General features: G+C 43.1%; 1 protein-coding gene across 4 annotated transcripts in view; it reads right to left on the bottom strand.

Annotated features, from left to right (window-relative positions):
- Positions 1–1,174: 1,174 nt before the first annotated feature.
- Positions 1,175–20,406, bottom strand: part of PHF20L1 (PHD finger protein 20 like 1) — a 764,530-nt gene continuing 745,298 nt past the window's right edge. For all 4 annotated transcript variants that reach the window (XM_069220776.1, XM_069220778.1, XM_069220775.1 and 1 more), the window contains one exon: positions 1,175–2,597. In XM_069220776.1, coding sequence (XP_069076877.1) covers positions 2,455–2,597 — 143 coding nt within the window. In that variant the 3' untranslated portion in view covers positions 1,175–2,454. The remainder of the gene's footprint in view (positions 2,598–20,406) is intronic.

Below are 20,406 nucleotides of genomic sequence, written 5' to 3'. Positions count from 1 at the left end.
ATCTTCTGTTTCTTGCAGTCTTGCTTGCGTCTTGCAGGACCCTTTCATAAAGTTTCTCTGTAGGTTTGGGAAAAAAAACAGTTACTTACCTCTTCTCTCCTGGTCACTGGGGGGCAATCTGGTACTTACCTTTTGGGTTTCCTAGTTCCTCCAGCTCCCCTTTACAGATTCCACTTACCTGGGTGGAGGTCTGACATTCGCATTTCATTTTTTTTAGTATATGGTTTGGTCTCCCCCTAGGATCTCTATGGTTTACTGTTATTTCACTATTTTCTATTGCTTTCTATGCCCACCCTGATTACTAAGGTGTATATAATAGTGTGTTTACTCGCCTGCTAGTAGAGTATTGCCTAGATAGTATTTGAGTATCTGTGTCACTAACATAAAGTACCTTTATTTTTGTAATACTGTGTGGTTCTTTCATGTGTGTAAGTGCTGTGTGACTAAGTGGTTTTGCATAAGCTTTTCATGTCTCGAAGATAAGCCTTGGCCGCTCATCCACAGCTACCTCTAGAGAACCTGCCTTCCTAGACACTGACAGCACTTCACTAATAGGGGATACACTTGGACCTGGTACAGGGTGATAACACCAAAGCTGCTCACCACACACCAGGCCAACTTCCTACACTGTGAAATGCATGTTTAACACCACGTACTTGGAGCCAGCCTACTATACTGAGCGTCTTTCTCTTGTTCCTTCTCATACCCCATCTTTCTCTCTAAAAGATTCTCTCCAATATTCTCAGTTGTATCCAGGAAGAGGGTTAACATACAAGGGGAGAAGGAGGGATTGACTATGCTGTTCCACAATTAGAGTTCCATGGGTTATTACAATGTATCGGGTGGAGAATCATATGGCTTAATGATGTCATATCCAGGATGGTCCCTGATGCAAGTTGGAGCCAAGTCGCTATCAGAGCAGGAGAGCCATTTCAACTTTACAGATCCAGTTTGGAAGATATTAGGATGTGAAGAATCTGCAGACCGAAGGATCCATTAGAAGCAGAATTATTCAGAATAAACAATGCACAATTTTGCAGACATTACTTTACAGTGAACAGTTCTTGCAAATGTATCTATTTTTAGTATGCGGTACTTATTACTTCAGAGATAAAATCAAGAGGGATTCTAGGCGAAATGCTTTTCATACAAACAAATAGATAGACAAGACATAAAATGTTCAAGTATTTTAATGTCATCAGTTAAATAGCCTCCTTTTTAACAGTCATTTATACAAATTCCAAAATCCTGTACATACATTATTTTCCTTTTGTTTTTTTTTAGAAACAGTCATTTAAAAGGCAACATTTAATATGTTAACCATAGGTATTTTTAGTATATTGTAATAAAACTAGACATGTGTACATATAAACATGTATATTATTTATATTTATATATATATGTATATATACATATTACGCACTGGTGCAGTGACAGTCTGTGTGAGCACTACAGTAGAGGAGGAACAGGGCTCAATACCAGAAAGAGCTAATGCAGCAACAAAGTTGCCTTTGGTTTCTACATTGTGTGCAATCATGACTGAGGCTTTAGTTTTGTAAAAAAAAGAAAAGAAAAATCTACAATATATTTCTTTCTAGTGGTTTTACAGTTCACAGTCCGTTTTGCTGCTCGACAATCCTCAGCCCTGCTGAGGTTGTATGCATGTTTGAAAAAAGCAAACCATCGGTAATGCTACTCAGGAAGAAAAACAAGCAAAACAAGCTTGGTCCTGAATAGTGCTATTAAAATGTTTTCTGAAGAATTATTTTTCTTAAGTAAAATTATCTTGTCTGGCACAGCAACAAATTTTGACAAATACATGAGAAATACTCAAACTCCAATCAAAGAAGCATATTTGGCACATTTTGTGGCTAGCATGCACACCATCTATTTAAAAACAATGCACACCTAACGTGCCACACTGCAAAAATATTAAAGCAGTTTACTCCCGGGCCCCTCGGCTTTGACACAGACCTCTACAAGAGGACACAGGTATATCCAGTTGTCTAAACGACAACATTTGGAAAATAAAGTAACGGATACTTGCATATGAAACATTCAATACACAAAGCACAGATGGTAGGTACCTGTTCGTTTCTATTTAATCAGTGGAGTTATTCAGTTTAAAATAAATGTCTTTCTATCCGGTTCAGGTCATACTTTTGTAGAGGGCAATATACTGCAAAACAATTGACACTTAAAACATGTCAGCGTGTAAATGTATGATGATAAGCAGATAATTGTTTATTGATATGTAAGGTTCATGCTCAAGTTTAGACCTGGTGCTAGCCTTCACGTCCAATGCCCGATTAAATCTTGCTTGGTACACTTTCATTTCCATGGCGACATGCCACCAATGTGATGGCACAAAAATATGTTATTTTGAATTTCCTATTATCTTTTAAGAAAATCTTAAACGTCTTTAAAGTCCGTTTTGACAAGATTCCCCTTTTGTCATACAGTGCAGAGAGTTGCTATCTGCTGAACTTTTCCCATGTCTTGTAAGAGTTGTTTAATTCTGCGCTTGAGTTGAGGCAGTCTTGCAAGGGGGTCAGGTGGTTCCAGTTCTCCTGTGAAATCTAGCCAGCTTTCTAGAACTAAAAAACAAGAAGGGATGATTATTAAAAAGCAAAAATAACACTGAATAAATGCAGGAGCAAGCGTACAGAGCAGTAGCATGCATGCCTCACTCTCACCAGAGGACACCAAACCAGTTGTCTGCTTAACATCTTGAAGCTCTAAACCATAAAGTTACAGAAATGTAGTTATTAAATGGAAGTGGAAGTTACATGAACGGCACGAGAAAGATACTTGTTATTTACCTTTGATAATTGTTGAAAAGCTCGACATGGAAAATGTTAGATACTAGAAAGAATCTGTTTGCAGCTTGTATTGCTAAATGCAATTACTGCAAAATTTAACAAGCATTAGCAATGTAATAGGTCTCTCATATTTCGAACAATTTAATTGTCATCTTTTGACAACAGCGCCCACAAGCAAAAACAAAAGGATACATGAGAAGAAACTGAGAAAAGGCGACTTGGCAAAATAAAATAAAGTTAGCTTCTGTTTGCGGGGCACTCGAAGTTAAAGAACAAATAGTACCTCGTAACCGCCAGGAGCAGCGGACTGGCACTAATTAATTTGCATCATTTAGTGCTTGATCTCTGCTCTACACAGAGGAACGAAAGTGATGCCAGGTCTGCAAATTACGTGGCTTTAAAGGAGAATGCCACGCAAACCAACAAATGGTGAGTGACAGGCGGGCCCCAAGCCCTGTACTGAACACAACAGTCTCTCGCAAGCGAGACGCATGCGCTAGTGCATGCACCCGCAAGCTCGACCCTAAAAAGGAGCGTTCTCCATCACCACCCACCAAACGAGTCTTCCTTATATGACTGGGCCCTTTAGCTTGATCTGGTGCAGGCTGATATTCTTGATGCGATAGTTTTAGTCCTCCAAGTACCAGATCCTCTAGTGCCAAAAATCCTTTTCATTCACAGCTCTTCATCAGGCACTCAATAACGTAGAAACCCCATGGCAGCGAAAACAGTCTAAGGTGGAGCAAGGTCCTCTTGCGTTGTGGATTTCTGAAGCTAAACCATAAGTCACTTTGAACCGAAAGCACATTAGGAGGCAAAGATGCAATATTGAAAGCCAGATATGGATCGGAAATTGCTCAGTTGATTCCGGTCGGCTGTGGGCTTCATGAGGAGGGCATTCATTTCTCCAGGTTTGTAGTCATCGGGGAAAGTGGAGGGTGTGAAGGAAGTGTTGATGATGTGGGTCTGGGTGGTGCAGAATTGTGATGTTACCAGGTTGTAGATGTAGTGGGGGCATGGGTCAGTTGAGGCCCATGGGTGGATGGTCTGCAGGACTGCTGCTATGTTGTTTCTGGTGAGGGTTGTCCATTCCGTCAGGTGGCTGGGTTCCTCTGGGGTTGGGTCGGTGTGCGAAGTTGCTGTAGATGTTTGTGATTTTGCTGTGGAAGAAGTTGGATAGGTTGTTGGTTTCATGGCTGTGTCTCTCTCCATTTAATTTCTCGCTGTTTGAAGACACAGAGATCTTCTGTGTATCAGCTGGCATGCTTGTTTGATCTACTATGCTTGCTGGGTTTGATGGGTGCAAGGGAGTCTGCACAGTTCTTGATTCAGTTGTTGATGTCCTTGTCGAGGTTGATTGTGGGGATAGGTTGATCCGTGGTGAAGGTGCTGAGCCAGTCTGTTTCTCTAATTTTGCTACAACTGCGACTCAGAATGGTAGAGGTGTTGACTTGAGGCGTGTTGATTTGGAAGTGCTTAATGGACTGGTCAGTCCATGTGAGCGGTGTCGTGGAGTTGTATTTGATGTTGTCACTTGTGGTAAAGATGGGGTCCGGTGTGTGTGTCCTGCGTTGAGTGTCAGTTCTGTGATAAGTTGGCAGAGTCCGATGTTGCTCAAGCTTTTGAGAAATGCTGTGGAGCAGAGGCTGTTTCAGTCTTCCATGTGAAAGTTGAGGTCACCAAGAAGAATGTAGGCTCAGGAGTCGAAGGCGAGCAGAGCAATGAAGTTGACAATGTGTTTCTTAAAGGTGGCTTGTCGAGCGGGTGTTCAGTAGGCGAGAGTTCCATTCAAGGTGAAGTGTTCAGAGATTTGCAGCTTGAAGTGTAGTTTTTCAATGTATTGGGTGGCATTCTCTGTGCAAGTCGTACATTTGATGGATTCCTTGTAGGTGTTAGCGAGTCCTCCTCATTGCTTGTGAAGGTGGTCCTGTTGAGCGATTTTGGAGACTGCTGGGATTGCCTTAGCGATATCGGGAGCCAATGAGGGGCTGAGTCAGGTCTCTGTGATGAAGAGGTTGTTGGATGCGTTGATGTGCAGCAGGTCTTATATTTTGGTTGCATGTTTGGTGAGTGATCCACTGTTAAGAAGCATGTGAGTGAGTGTTGACATGCATGTTTGCTGTGGCATGTGGTGTAGGGTGGGGAGTGTAGGCATTGGTGCTTATGTGGGATGTGGTGTAGGGTATGAGTGTAGGCATTGTTGATGCTTATGTGGCGAGTGTGTTGGGAGGGGGTGTTGAGTGATATTAGTATTTGAGTGGGGAGTGTTGGTGGGTGGCTGCTGGCAACCAGAAGAGGGAGCAGGTGAAAGCTCCAACTGTGGTGAAAGGTGCAGCACAGCAGCGGTGGTGAGAAAGGAGTCTGGGGTCTAGTGACCCAACAACTGCTGCGGTGTATCGCTGGGCTGTGATCGGACCAGGGTTTCTGGTGCGGAGTGCAGTCCAGGTGCGGACAGGCACATACTAGCTTGCCTTCGCACGCCCGCTGCTCGTCTATGTTGCAGCAGACATTTAGTAGGTCCTGGGAGTGGGAAGGACAGCATAGTGCCGTAATGTCATTTCCTGTGCTCATGGATGATGGAAAATTTAGTACTTTTGCTTGGCTACTTTTTGTTTTTCCAATGCCTGGAGGAATTCGTAAAGTCAGGCATCTGGGGTTAGAAGTCCCATCAGTACTACTTTACACACAAATTGCTTCTTTCACAGAGAAAATCGGTTATAGCCTCATTTACTGTACATTGCTTGTAACCGATACCGGCATGATGCCCCCATAACCCCTTTTCCACTGGCCTTTTCCTATTATCAACGCAAGGTGTATCCTTCCACCTAGTGGTGTGACCTGATATTGCTTACATAACAATTAAGAGCCTTTAGTGCTCTTAGCACAGATGTTTGTGTACATTATAAGAGGAACACTCATTTCTGTGCATATGCCCACCCTTGTGGGTTGCCTTTGTTTAAAGGTCCCCTGCATGGTTTGGTAAAACCAACTTCTGCCCTTCATTTTTTTTTAATTAAAAGCCTAATGGTTTTTCTCTAATTGACTCAAAGAGTTAGCCCACTAGAGGTGCTTCAGCAGTTTTTCTTTTTGTTATTTTGTGCTCGGAATACTGGGGGACACCCAAAAAAGTTAGATACTCAGAGTGAAGGTGGCTACCACACTTCAACATAGGCTATGCAGTTATTTATGATGGGAGCACTGTGATTCCTCTTCAGAGGCACAGGCCTTTGTATTTTTTACTTCTGTAGATAGACGGCCTACTGTATCTATCTCTTAAAAGAACCATCCTAAACCCTACCTGGGGTCATTACCTTTATTGGGGAGTAAAGGGGAAGGAACATGTGATTCTTGCTTGACCTTGTGAATGATGACTCATTTGGACCATGGGTAACTAATGCTCGAATGGTGGTTTCCTCTGTAATAGCTTAAGGGCTAAGAACACCTCTGACGTACCAGCCTGCACAAAAGCATGCAACGCATGGAAAATAGTATCACAGCCAATTTCTTTGTCCAAGGAAGAAATTCCTCTACCCTCAGTGAAAATCACCATCCCTTTTTAAAGAGTGGTCACAATAATTTGCTTTCTTCCATAGTAAAGGGAAAAGGTGCTGAGTTTTTGTGAGCTCAAACACACAGATTACCGGAAACAGGTCGAAATGGGAACTTTGTTTTCAAATGTTAGCAGGATCTGTCTACTAACAACCAACCAAACAGGTTGCTTACCTTCGGTAATGAATTATCTGGTAGAGATATATTCTAGTTGCAGATTCCTTACCTTAGAATTTCCCCCGGGTGTCAGTCTAGTTCCGGAGATTTTTCTTCTAGCAGTCAGTTGCACTCAGTTAGGTGGCATCGATCGACTTTGCATCTATCATTGGCGTCGTGGGTGCCAGATATGACGTTGCGGGCCGTTTATAAGTGCCACCCTGGTGCACCAAGGTCAGTTTCTTTTCACGACTTTCCACACCAGAAGTGCAGAGCCATGAAGAAAATGTAGTCTGCTGCACCAGAACTAGGGCCCTGAAAGGGAAGTCCCTGTCCCTAGAAATCAGCTTGCGGGGAGGATGGTTGGGTCGGAAAGGAATCTGTAACTAGAGTATGTCTCTACCAGTGAATTCATTACCGAAGGTAAGTAACTTGTTAATCTGATACAGACTTCTAGTTGCAGATTCCTTACCTTAGAATAGATACCCAAGCAATATCATCTCCTGAGGCAGGTCTGCGAACCAAGATCATACCAGAAAGTCCTGCAGGACCGAACGGGCAAAGTAGTCATCCCTTCAGACCTGTCCCCCAGGCAGTAGTGTTTAGTAAACATGTGCAAGGACACCCACATTGCTGCCTGGCAGATGTCCAGGACTGGAACTTAGAGTACTAACGCAGTGGGTGCAGCAGTTGCTCAGTAGAATGAGAGCACATGCCCTCGGGGTTGCTTCTTAGCCAAAACGTAGCACATTTTAATGCAGAGAAAGACCCATCTAGAGATAGTTCTCTTCTGCACTGGCCAAAGTTTCTGCGTACCCACATAACATAAGAGTTGACTGTCCTCCTGGAGCCCTTTTGTATGATTAAGATAGAACGCCATCACTATTTTTAGGTCGGTCCAGACGGTGAAGTCTCTCCTCTTCCATAGAAGGATGTGGGGTCGGGTGAAAAGGAGGCAAAGTGATGGATAGGCCTACATGAAAGGGCGTGACCCTTTTAGGCAGAAAAGAAGCCTAAGTATGAAGCACCACCTTGTCAGGGTGGATGGAGATGAAAGGTGGGTTTGAAGAAAGAGCCTGCAGGTCACTCGCTCTGTGGGCAGAGGTAATAGCCACAAGGAAGACTGTTTTCAGAGTAAGCAGGCGAAGTGAACAGCTGAGAAGCAGCTTAAAGGGAGCACACAGATAGCTAAGAACTAAGTTCAAATCCCATTGGGGCATTATGACCGGGGAAGGAGGAAAGATATGGGTAAGGCCCTTACGAAATCATTCAACAATGGGAGATTCAAATAAGGAGGGTGGGTCAGGCAAATGGAGGAAAGCTGGGATGGCAGACAAATAACCTTTAAGGTGCCCAGAGCACAGCCCTGCTGGACCAAAGAAAGAATTAACAAAAGAACCTCAGAAAGGTGGGCAAAGAGGGGGTCAACAGACTTGTCTGTACACCATGCCACAAATGTGTTCCACCTACAGGTGTATACCGTTTTGGATTCAAATTAAGACATGCACCCAGAGGGTACCTTAGAGATGCTCCCTAAAAACCTACTAGTCCTCTCGTATGCTGGCTGACTAGTATTGACCAGACTGCCACCACAGACAAGTTTCTGACCCCCTGGAAGTGATAGTGCGTGCTCTCAGAGGCCAGAAACAGTGCCTGATCTGGAATAAGGTGTTATCACCTCCTCCACCAAGATGGCTTTTGCACTACCAGGCTGGTCACACCCCCTAGGTGGGCTGTCTGATGTGCTCCACAAAGGAAGGGTTCCACTATCTTGCTTTTGGTGGAATTAGGAATTCTGGGACAGGGTTATCCACTCCTCAAATGAAGTGGTCATAAGGGAATGTAGTCCCCCCCACCCTCTTTCCCCCCCCCGGGGGTAGGTAGCCCATTGGTTACTACTCCACACTCCCCTAAACACCCCTAAATGGAGTATTTAGGTGGCTCCCTAACACTAGAACGCTGATCTGTTTGACTACAAAGAGAAGAAGAGCAGACACAAGAACTGTGGACTTGGTGCAAAACTCTGCCTGCTCAGGCTCGACAGTTGCAAAGAGTCGACTCATCCTGCAGATGTGCATCTAACTCAGAGCCTTGGAGGAATGCCAGCACTTCACCCCCCAGTCAGCATCTCCCTTTAACTGGAGGAGTAACTTACCTGCACCTGCAAGAGCCAATTGCGACAGTCCGGTCCTCTGTTTTGCTGATCATCAGGTCCACCGAGGGAGATTTCAACAGGAAAAGGATCCCGAGTGTCCAGGAGTACAGCCCCGTCGACCTAGCCTGTCTTCAAAATGATGAGCCTGCCTGCAGCCTCCCTCCACCAATACCCAGAGTACCCCAGCCAGTTGTAAACACCAAGGCGTGTTTAGTGTCCAGGCAGGACACTAACACCACCAAGACCGACCTACAGACAAGAAATCGTCAGCATCACTGAGGCTGCACCAAGAGTGGCCCTGCTGCCTTGTTTTCCCTCATCAGGTCGACCCCAGGAGGAGAGCCTCTAACGCCAGTGACCCGCCGGACAAAACACCTCTGTACTCAAGCCCCTCAGCCCGAGCCAACCAACGGTGGGCCCTGACCCCACAGAACCTCAAGAACCAAACCCTCCTTTGGGTTCAGCCAGGCTCGCTACCCAGTCCCCACTTACTGCTCTTTTGTTAAAAGTACTGCTCCCATTGACTTCAACACACAGCATCCAAGGCTACCACCAATATGAGCACCTCTGCACCTGGACAAACTAGGGAAGGTAAACCCAATCTGCTGGTGGTTCTAAAGACCTTTGCCCCTACTTACCTTGAGTCCAGATGAACAGTCCTGTAAGTCGTTGACAACTGACCCTGTGCAATGTATGTTCTCCCCATAGGATAACATTACCGCGTTCGAGGCTCATGTCTCAAATCTGACAGATGTATTTTCTAAGTGTTGAAATATCGCTAACTCAAAAGGTACTTACTTGATTTTGAAGATCGTGGTGTCTCAATTAAGATAAAAATCTGTTATTTTTCTAAATTGGTCTTGAGTTTCTTCTTGAGTGTGTCTCATTGTGTTCAACAAATGCTTAACACTACCCTCCGATAAGGCTAAACTGCTCGCCCACACTACCAAAACACAGAGCATTTCAGATTATTTTAACATCTGTCAGCCAATAAAGGTCGCCTCTAATATCTGAATAGTATACAGGACTCGAAAAAATGACTCACCCACTTGCTATGGGGAGTCATATTTTATCAGGTCGAGCTATTTTTAGGACCTACTCACCCCTTCTGGGGAGTTGACAAAGAACAGATGTTCTGTTCAGTCAAAAAGTAAAGGGGCAATAAAGACACCTTTAAATCTTGTTCTTATCTAGTCACATTTGCTCTGTTTTTAGAGACAGAGGTCAAAAGGCAGTTTGTATTCTTACAGTTACTTTCCCTTCTGACTGCAGAGTTCCAGGAGTTTGTAAGGTGAACTGTTTGACCTGTTGAAAAGAGCGTGAAATGAAAGGTTGTAGGGTGTCAGGTTTTTCCTAACACACAGAATTTAAATAACTAAGTCAACTGTGCAAACATTTCTAAATATATTTCAGTGGTTTGGAAGCCCATTTTTTGTACTTCTGTGTGATGAAAAAAATGTTTTAATAGGATTATAACAAATCAGAACACTTTACTTGGTGATAAACATGTTTTCCGAAACCCAGTTTTGTTAATACACTACATAGTTTTACCAGTAAAGATGCAAGTTAGAGGGAAGGTTTTTGGACATTTCTTAGAAATGTATTGTCTTGTAAATGACAGTGTGCTCCTACATCATGATTTAGTAATATAATTATTAAAAGTGAGTGTTTAAACATAAACTGAGAAACACTCCTGCCCTGATGACAATGCTGTTAGTAAACTAAGAGACAAGTCATGGCTTATGTGTACCCTATATGTGGGCTAAATTCTTATTATACATGGAGCAAACGTTTAGTCTATTTAATCAAACAAACAGGTTTTCTGTACAGCAGAAATGCTGAACTGAAGTATCTGAAGGTGCACCCGTGAGAATGAAGAAAAAGATGGCTCTGTAACATAAAATATTTGCTTAGGACATTTACGGGTCAAGTCCATTGTATTAAGGTCGAGTATATTGTTCAAGTTACTTCACCTGCAGGTCTAGCAACATTTTTATCATTTTTTGAGGTCTGGTGTACCCCTACATTGGTACACTGTTTAGATAGCCAGTTTCTACATAGGGCGGTTACACTGACAGTACCTGGAATTCACTCAAGAATGTCATCCTCATCATTACGTTAGAGTCAGGGTGAACATATGAGAAATGTCGCGATCAAGTTAAGGTCCCACTGCTGCACCACAAACCGCCAGGAAAGAAACGTGTGTCAAACCTTTAATTAACTGCCTCATTACAGGTGATTTAAACAAGGACGGTTGGTCCAGCAAATGTAGAAAAGCCAAAAAAGGTGACAAATAACCTTTATAAGCCCAATGAAAGGCCTTGCTAGTAGTAAAGACAAACTGAACAGGAGAACCAACAGTTTGACTTGTAAATGACCTGTCTTGTTAAGTCCACACCAGGACACAAATCTGCCCCAACCATGACTTAAACAGACTTTGTAGAGTGACAAGGATGATATCTACCACTTCCGTTGATATAGCAAACACATTTAACTGCTGCCACTAAATCTCCATGCATGGAGGTGTAAATTATGCAGGTATGGGTGAAGGACCGTACCCTGCTGCTACAACATGAGATGCTCTTAAAGTTGGAGGCTAATTAGAGGTCAGATGCTCATGCCCAGAAGTTAAAGGTACCATACCCTCCCGGCCCAATCAGGAACTACTAGAATGACTTGAGCCCAGTAATCCCAAATATTTTTCAGAACTCAAGACAGGAGTTCTGTAGGTGACTCCCTCCAAAATGTATCACATAGCGAGTGTCTTGGTGGAACCTCACAAAAGCTTTGATAGTACAAGTTCTGGATGGTGGCAAAAAGATCTAGCCAGAGTTTTCCACACTGTAGGAAGATGACTTGCACTACCCTCAGGCTGCAGACTCTAATTGTGGTCCGCTAGACACCACAGGCTAAGCTTGTCTGCCCTGCCACTGAAGGATACCACTAGGTGTTTGGCGATCAGAGAAATGTTCTAATGCTTTAGCCAGCTTCAAAGGCAGAGTCTACTGACCCAGGACCACACTCCACTCCGCTTGTTGTAGTACACCATGGCGATGGTGTTGTCCATGAGAAACTGGATCTGCCTCCCAATATTGCCTTCAATGACAGATGAATAGCCTGCAACTCCAAAAGACTGATATGGATCTAGGCTTCCACAGGAACCCATGGTTCCCTGATCTCCCTCTACCCCGGACATCTTCCCTAACCCAGCAGTGATGCATCAATCACCAGCTTTCTATGGGGAAGGGAGAAGAGTCTGACACTGAACACACTATGTTCAGTTAGGCACCACTGCAGATGGTGAGCTATCTCTTCTGAAATCTGGAAGGCATCTGTCCGATTTCCTTGTGGCTGAGCCTGCTGGAACGTCAAGTTCGATTGAAGAGCATGCATGTGCCACGCAGTGTAGCAAACCAGGAATTTGCAGAAGTAAGAGGCCAAGAAGCCACAGAACTGCTCTTATCGAAATCTAGGACAGAGGATGAAACATGGGGATCATAGCTTAAATGTCCCAGACTCCCTATGCGGACAGAACACCATGAATTGCTCTGTGAGAAGGAGTCAGGTGTGGCCAAAGGGGAGCACTCCAAACTGAAAACGCTCCTTGCCAAGGTAATGCCTGTGGGACTGCAGAAAGGGAATATGAAAATATATATCCTGCATATCCCAGGACACCATCCACAGTCTCCTGGGTGCAGTGTCCAAGATCCAGACAAACCTGAACATTTTAATTTATTCTCAACTGTCAAATACAGCTTGGAGGCCTCTGTCCTTTTTTGACACAGGGAAAGGGCAAGCATAACAAACTTCTTTTTCAGAGTCCAGAACCCTCTCAAAACATTTGGAAAGCAGCACTCGCATCTCCTGCAACAGAATTGAGAGGTGCCCCTCATAGTTGATCGGATGTTAAGGTGGGGGGCAGGGGGGGAGGAGGATGTGGCACAAAAAACAGAAAGGGAAGGCAAGGGAATAGCCATGACAAACGATCTGGTATGACACATTTTTTGTGCGTGAAGGATTGCGATCCTCTAAGGAAATATTGAACCCTGTTCCATCTCAGGGAGGATGTGTGTTGCTAAGGGCAAACTAAAGTGTCTTAGAGGTTTTGAGAACAGGGATGGGAACTGAGAGGACCGGTTCTCCTGCTGGCCTGAAGGATACATGCCAGACCCTGATCGTCTGCCTTGAAAGGACTGATGTGACTACTGCAAAGGTTGGGGCAATGTAGACCGTCTGTTTGCCAACAACCTGGTATAGCCTTAAATATCCTTAACTGGTGAGGGATCTGCTTGGGAGTCAGCATTCCATGAGAGCATGCCATGGCGCAACTGTCCCTAAAATGCTCTAGGCAGAACAAGCTTCTTTGCCAAAAAGGTGTGAACTATTAAAGAGCACGTCCTTGAAAGAACCTTGCACATCACAAGAAAAACACATGACGTGTCCACATGTGGCGACAGAGCATGATGTTGGTGCAAACTCCCCTCCCAAAGCAGTCCATAGTATCTAGGCCAGCACAAATCACAAACTTGGCTGCATCTTTTCCATCTTGAATTGTTGAGCCAGAGAGGCCCTAAGGGCTTTCGGGAAAGCTGGCAAAACCTCACTGGCCATGTCCTAATGAGTGTTCTAATAGGAAATCTTAAAATGAACTGCACCGACTGAGCTCAGCGTCAGGCTGGCCAAAGAGAACATTTATTTTCCAGATGCCTAAATCTTCTGGAACTTCCTATCCGGAGGAATTGTGGGGAATGAATTAGGATTAACCTTACTGGTTGAATCCTGAGCCACCAGGTTTTCGGGAGGAGGATGCTTAGTACCACATGGAGGTTGCCAGGTGCCGGTCTGTGATACCTGGCCACTTGACTATTTACTGACAGACAGAAAAAGGGCTTTGATAAAGTGTCCATCAAAGAAAAAGTGAGAGCCGTGTTGAAGGAAAGCACAGTCTCAGATGTTGCAGGTTCAGGCCATACAACTTTTGTAAGGACATTAGCCTTGGTCTCAACAGAAGGGAAATCCAGGACCTCAACTGCCCATATAAAAACTTAGCACAATGAGGTGTAAGATCAAATCTTCCTACCTCTCCATCATCATCTCTCTCTGGTGATGTACATTGTTCATAGTCGGAGCTGAAAAGATAACCTTTATGGGTGCGACTACCCTGGTAGAGGCTTCAATTGAGAATCAGGCTGTATGCCGATTGGTTACTCTGTAGTAATTTTGTAGTGTGACAACAGTCGAGATGTGGCTGAAGTTAGGGTCAGACACTGGGATCTAAATCTGATCCTTTTCCAGGGACACCACCACCAGTGTCTACGAATGGCATCCTGGCACTTCTGTGCCAGAGTAGTTACTGAACCCAGAACTGTCCTAAGAGTTAGTCAGTGCCTAAGAAGGACCCCACCGCCCCACCTGACTAGAGGCCCATGCAGATCCTTGGGGCCCAAAGGTGTGCCACAGGGTGCCGGAAAAGAGGGATATGTTTGCAGCATTGTTTCCTTTGAAGGCTTGATTTGGTTTCACATAACTGATATCCAGGGACACTCAAGGCTCCCCAGAATCAGCTGGGGAATATGTTCAATGTTCTAAAATCCAGACGGTGACCAGCTAACATTATAACTCCCTCATGCTGTCTCCTTGGACATGGAGTGGCGGGATGGGTTTGAGTACGACTGTGCTTTAGGCTTGCATTTAGACTTCAATTTGGACTTACTGGAGGACTTTTGACACAATGTAGACCTCTTGTGAGAGCAACCAAGGGAGCAAGATTGTGCCAGTGACCCAGAATAGGATTAGCGGGATGGTCTAGATGACTTGTGTTTGGCGACATACAGCTTCACCTTCAGGGCCCCTTATCACCTTTAGGTGCATAAGGGTGCACTTGTCAGAAAACTTCTAGTCGTGTCCTGAGTCCATATGCCAAAGAAACACCCCATGTGGGTCTGTGACCAACATCTGTTTTCTAAAATCATGGCACAGCTTGAAGCCTGTCACTTTAGGTGGAGATAATTCCCAAGCACACTGATTTTAGAATGTTTTTGAAATTGCACAAGGTTGATGAATGTGGGAGCAGGGCTCAGGATCCGTGACAGAAGGCGCAGAAAGAAAGCAAATGATGACCGGGGTTAAGGGATGGCCAAGATTTATGAGGCTCCACTTCCTGACTTATGGGGTAGCCTGGAGTCACACTGCAACACCTAGTGGTGTGCAGGAGCATTGCTGGAATACCGTATACAGTCTGGCAGCAGGAGAGAATTCTAAGGAGACGAATCTACAGTTAAAAGTATCCGTCAAAATAAGTCCTCAAGTCAGGAGTCTTGCTGATTTGGGAGAGGGTTTTTAGGCAATAGTCAATTTTTTATACACTGGACATGGAGTTATTCTTTGACTATCTGGTGGGAAACAAACCAGTATTGACAAAGTAAAGCTCACATTACTGTATCCATAGCGATCTTTCTCCAATCATTCATCACCTTTAGAACAAGGGAGATAAGTGGAAAAGCAGTCATAAGTTTACTTACACAGCTTCAGACTTTGCAAGTTAGGAAACAGTTAAAAGGGACGCAGATTTTAGCCTAAAATGTTCCTTTTTACTCTCTCCTCCTGGCACTCCTGTTTACTTTTCCTGCCCCTTGTATACAGATGTACTATTCAACCAGACTGCCTAAATTATTACCTGTTCATGATATACAATTCTCCTTTTATTCACGTTCATTCACCACATCGTCATCTTCTAGCACCCAAGACCCTTAAATCATAGCACCAAATGGGCAAGGGTCCGTGCCCTGAATCCTTCCTCTCCATCGACAAACAATGTGTTACAAGGCGCTGTCCTATCCTTCCCTACACTCACCTTCTCATACAATATACTGTTATATTTTAGCAGCCTAAGAACCTGAGCTCTTAGTGACAAATGGACACAGTATTTTTCCTTCTATCCTCCATTAATGCTGAAACATTACCACACGAGTCCAGGCCAAGGTTGGGCCAATAGCGTAGGGATTCCACTTTAACAGTAACCAAACAATCCAGGGTTTACTCCCACAGTACAACCAAGTCTGAATTCCCATCCTCAGAATGCACTTTCTCACACCATAAAAGTTTTTTTTCTGGAGAATAGTTATAATCTTCCCTATTATCCAAATCCAAAATGAACTTACAACCTGCATCCAATATGTTATACACGCCCCTTACCACACAACCAAAAAAAAACAGATAACCTGTCTGATGGCTTTCATCTTGCATCCAACAGCAGTCTATGACAAATTATAAAACCAAATACTATCTTGTTGTAATCACCACACGATGGGTAAGAGGATGTACGCCAGGTGGAGGTTTATTCACACAAGAGCTGTACAAGAAAGAGCCATCTCTCGTTCCCGTCCAGCCGCCCCCTCCTGTCACCCGGGAACTCTCGTGGTCAGTGGAATCTTGGACACAAGATTCTATTATGACATTCCGCATTTAACACAGAGTGTGACACATTACCTCTTTTTCTTATAAAAAAAAAAACATTTGAACTAGATAAAAAACAAACAAAAAACGAATTAACTAAGCATCAATATAAAAATAAATAACTAAATAAAATGATAAAACATTCAAAACATATGCAAGAGCTATCACCGTTCCTGAAGAAAATACAAACGGCTAGAGAGAACCTACATTATTTCAGCTTCCATGGGACAAAGGAACTTTGTGTCGATCTACGTAAAGTGTCTCCTCTGATGCACCCACAGACTTTTCAACATATTGGGTAGAAGGTTCTAAAATCTCTTGTGCCTTTCCGACATCACTAGTGACTGTGGGTCCATTTCCTCATACCTTTACTTCTCTGGCCATGTTCCAGCAATGTCCACCCTGTACCATCACTGCATTGCCACATATTTTGTTTTACCCTCACCAGAACACCAAAACTTTGACCACCTTTTTTAACAAAGGTACTGTTCTTCACACGAACCACACCACCGGGACTTAAACACACTCTTCTTGTGGACTTTTTGCTATCAAACCTGGTTTTCATCACCTCTTGACCTTCTAACACACTGTTCTTCATATCCGAATTATCCACCCCATTGGAGGCACCATCACTTTTCCCTAATTTGGGTAACCATGCCGGGTGTACAATGGATGTGGCTTTGCATCCTCTCTGTAATTCAAACAGGGAAATCTTAGTAAGAGAGTGAGTAGTGTGATAAAACCACAACATAGATTTCACCGCTTCTTCTGTGTCAAATTTGTTGTTTTTGGCCCACTTTACACAATTACCTACTAACCTGTTCATTCTTTCTACCAAACCATTGGCTTGGTGGGGGTATAGTGAATTCTTTAAATGTTTAATGCCTGACTGTTTCAAGAATCGCTCCTTATAACTGACGAATTGCACACCATTGTCAGAAATAATAGCTTCAGGAAAACCTTCCCTCATGAAAATGTCTTGTAAAAATTTAGTGCCATTGTTTGTACTGGGTGTGGAAAAGAAACAAACCTCTGGCCATTTGCTATGATAGTCCATGAGAACAAAAGCGTAGCACGAAAGGTGTGGGAGAAAATTGAATGGACTCACCACGTCAATTAAAACTTTCATCCAGGTCGTTTCTGGTATTCGTAAGGGCTATAAAGGGGGTGTCACTACTTCAAGACCTTTCTCAGCATTACTACATACAACAACGTTTTTCACTACTGCATCCACTTCCTTAACCATGGATGGCCGCCAATAATGTTCTCTGACCCTCCTTTTCGTCATGGTACAACCCAAATGGCCATGATGGGCATTCTTTATCAATTTAATCCGGATTGTTTCAGGAGTCACCCATTTGTCATTTCTCATCACCACCCCATCTTCAATGGGAAGGTCCTCTGCCACTTAGAAAAAAGGGTTGAATATCCCCAACCCAATTTCTCTCTTTAGGCCACCCATTAACAATGAACTGTTTTACTTTGACCAAAATCACATCCTCCTCACAAGCTGACTTCCACTCAGTCTCACTACATGCCATGGTTTGTGTCTTGTCAACTGATGCTATAAACAACTCTCTTTATCCTCCTCCGGGTCTAACATCTCTTGGTCAGTGATAGGCAATCTGGATAACAAATCAGCTCTAACATTATCCCTTCCTGGGATATGCTTAACTTGTACATCATAGTGTAACAATTTAGGGTTAAATGAGCAATTCGCGGGGTTGAGTATTTAATTTTTTCACCATGCAATATAAAGACCATTGGCTTGTGGTCTGTCTGTCTGACAACCTTCCTTCCCCATATGCAACTCCTGAGTGTTTCCACACACCCAGAAGCATGCCAAGAGCTCTTTCTCTATGAAAGAATAATTTATTCTGCTTCACGGAGAACCCTTGACGCACAACTGATATTGACCTCCCCTTCCCCACTCTTTTGCGTCAACACCGCACCCAGCCCACATTTATTGGCATCTACTGTGATAATACACCTTGTTTTTAACATATTAGTTAAAATTTGGCAAAGAATTCACAAAGCCCAATAAATGAGCATAGTTTGTTCTTAGGACTAGGACATTCTACCACTGCTTTGACAAGACCCGGTCTAGGGCTAATACCCTCACAAGATACCTTGTCTCCCATAAACTCAATATCTCTTCTCCAGAACTCACACTTTTCCTTCTTTACTACTACTCCATTTTTCTGAAAAACATGGCATACAGACTTGAGCACTTGCTCATGTTCCTCAAAATGTTTAGCAAAAATTAAGATATCATCTTGAAAGACGAAGACTCCTGGAACATTTTCCAATAATGTTTTCATAATGTGCTAAAAAGCAGAGGCCGCTGATGCCAAACCAAATGGCATCCTGCAAAATTTAAAGTTACCAAATGGTGAATTAAATGCTGTACAATGCCAAGAACGTTCTTCTAAGACCACTTGATGATAAGCAGATGCTAGGTCAATCTCAGAAAATCACTCCACGACCTCTCAATTCTTCCAGAAGATCACTTATCAGGGGTAGAGGAAATTAGTCTAACCAGATTTCTTTATTAAGACTCCGCAGTTCTATACATAAATGCATCTCACTGCTTTGTTTGCGAGCTACTACAAGGGGAGTCAACCACAGACTAGGCTCAATTGGTTCAATCACACCCTTTTCTAGTAATTTCTCTAGCTCTAGTTTGAGGTCATCCTTAAGGCTAAACGGCACAGATCTCATTTTGTGTTTTACCGGAATGGCATCTTGTTTTACTTTATTCCTATGTTGGAATCCCGCAATTTGACCAAGATCTTTAGAGAATGCTTTAGGAAATTCCTATTCCAAAAACCACGCCCGATCTTTGATAATTACCACTTGTTCATATGTCCCTGGTTTGAGTACTATTCCAAACAACCCCTGATGAAACCAACCCAAGATGTTAAGACCATTCACAGCAACATAAATCTTGCCTTTGATCCTACGTCCTTTAAATTCCAAGATATTTTCAATGTACGCTTCTAATGCAATTTTACAACCTTTAGATGACACAGGAGCTCTGTCAGGTGGGAACAGATCTCATTTTGTATTTTATCGGAATGGCATCTTTTTTTACTTTAATCCTATGTTCGAATCTCACAATTTGACCAAGATCTTTAGAGAATGCTTTAGGATATTCCTTTTCTAAAACCTCACGTGATGACAAATCTTTGACAACTACCAGTTGTTCATCTGCCCCTGGTTCGAGTGCCATTTCAAACAACCCTCGATGAAACCAACGCAAGATGTTAAGACCCTTTATAACAACATAAATCTTGCCTTGGATCTTACGTCCTTTAAACTACAAGATATCTTAAATGTACCCTTCTAATTCAAGTTTACGGCCTTCAAATGAAACAGGGGCTCTGTCAGGTGGGAACATATGGCGATCACCCCAAGTCTTATGGAATAAATTAGCCAAAACCATTGTTATGCGTGCTTCTTAGTCCATTAACAGATATAAAGTTTTATCCCCTACCTTAATATCCACATAGGGATCTCAACATTCACCTGGGTCACCTCTCACTACATGCTCTTCAGTAACAACCACAATCATATCTTGGAATTCTTTTGTTAGTTGTTCATTATATTGTTTTTCACTGACTGCACAATTGACTTTAGTACTTTTCTCACAAGAGCTTTGACAAACTTTTGCAAAATGGCCTATTTTGCTGCACTTTTGACATGAAACAAATTTAGCCGGACACCCTCTACTTTCCTTGCTATATGATGGATTGCCTATTCTAAAACATATATTGGAATGTTTAAATAAATAAATAAATAAATAAACTTTTCACAACTTTTGTTGTCTTTACACTCTGTCACACACAGCGTTAACACTTTCTTTCTCTGTGGTATACATGGCCAGTTCTTTGAGGGATACTTGTGCCATTTCAACACTTTTAGCAATTCTGATAACTTCTCCCAAAGAAGTATCTCCAATGGGCAGTAATTTTCGTTGTGTTTATCGGAACAGTGACCAATGAACTGATCTCTTACTAGCTGGTCATGAAACGTACGGAATTGACATTGGAAACAAAGTTGCCATAACACACTGATGTAGTCATCAACTTTTTTATGATGCATTTGTTTCCTTTGAAATAATTTATGACGAAGAACAACTAGACTAGGTTGTAAATCAAATCTTGTAACTAGTTTCTTGACAGCTTCTTGGTATTCGTCTAATTCTTCACCCTTCGCTAATACAAGATCAGGTAAGCATTTGAAAAATTTTCAACCTTCAAAGCCCAA

This window comes from Pleurodeles waltl, chromosome 2_2, assembly GCF_031143425.1.
Source record: "Pleurodeles waltl isolate 20211129_DDA chromosome 2_2, aPleWal1.hap1.20221129, whole genome shotgun sequence".
Taxonomy (NCBI): domain Eukaryota; kingdom Metazoa; phylum Chordata; class Amphibia; order Caudata; family Salamandridae; genus Pleurodeles; species Pleurodeles waltl.
Note: the sequence above shows the minus strand (reverse complement) of the source record. Positions and strands in the feature narration are given on the sequence as shown.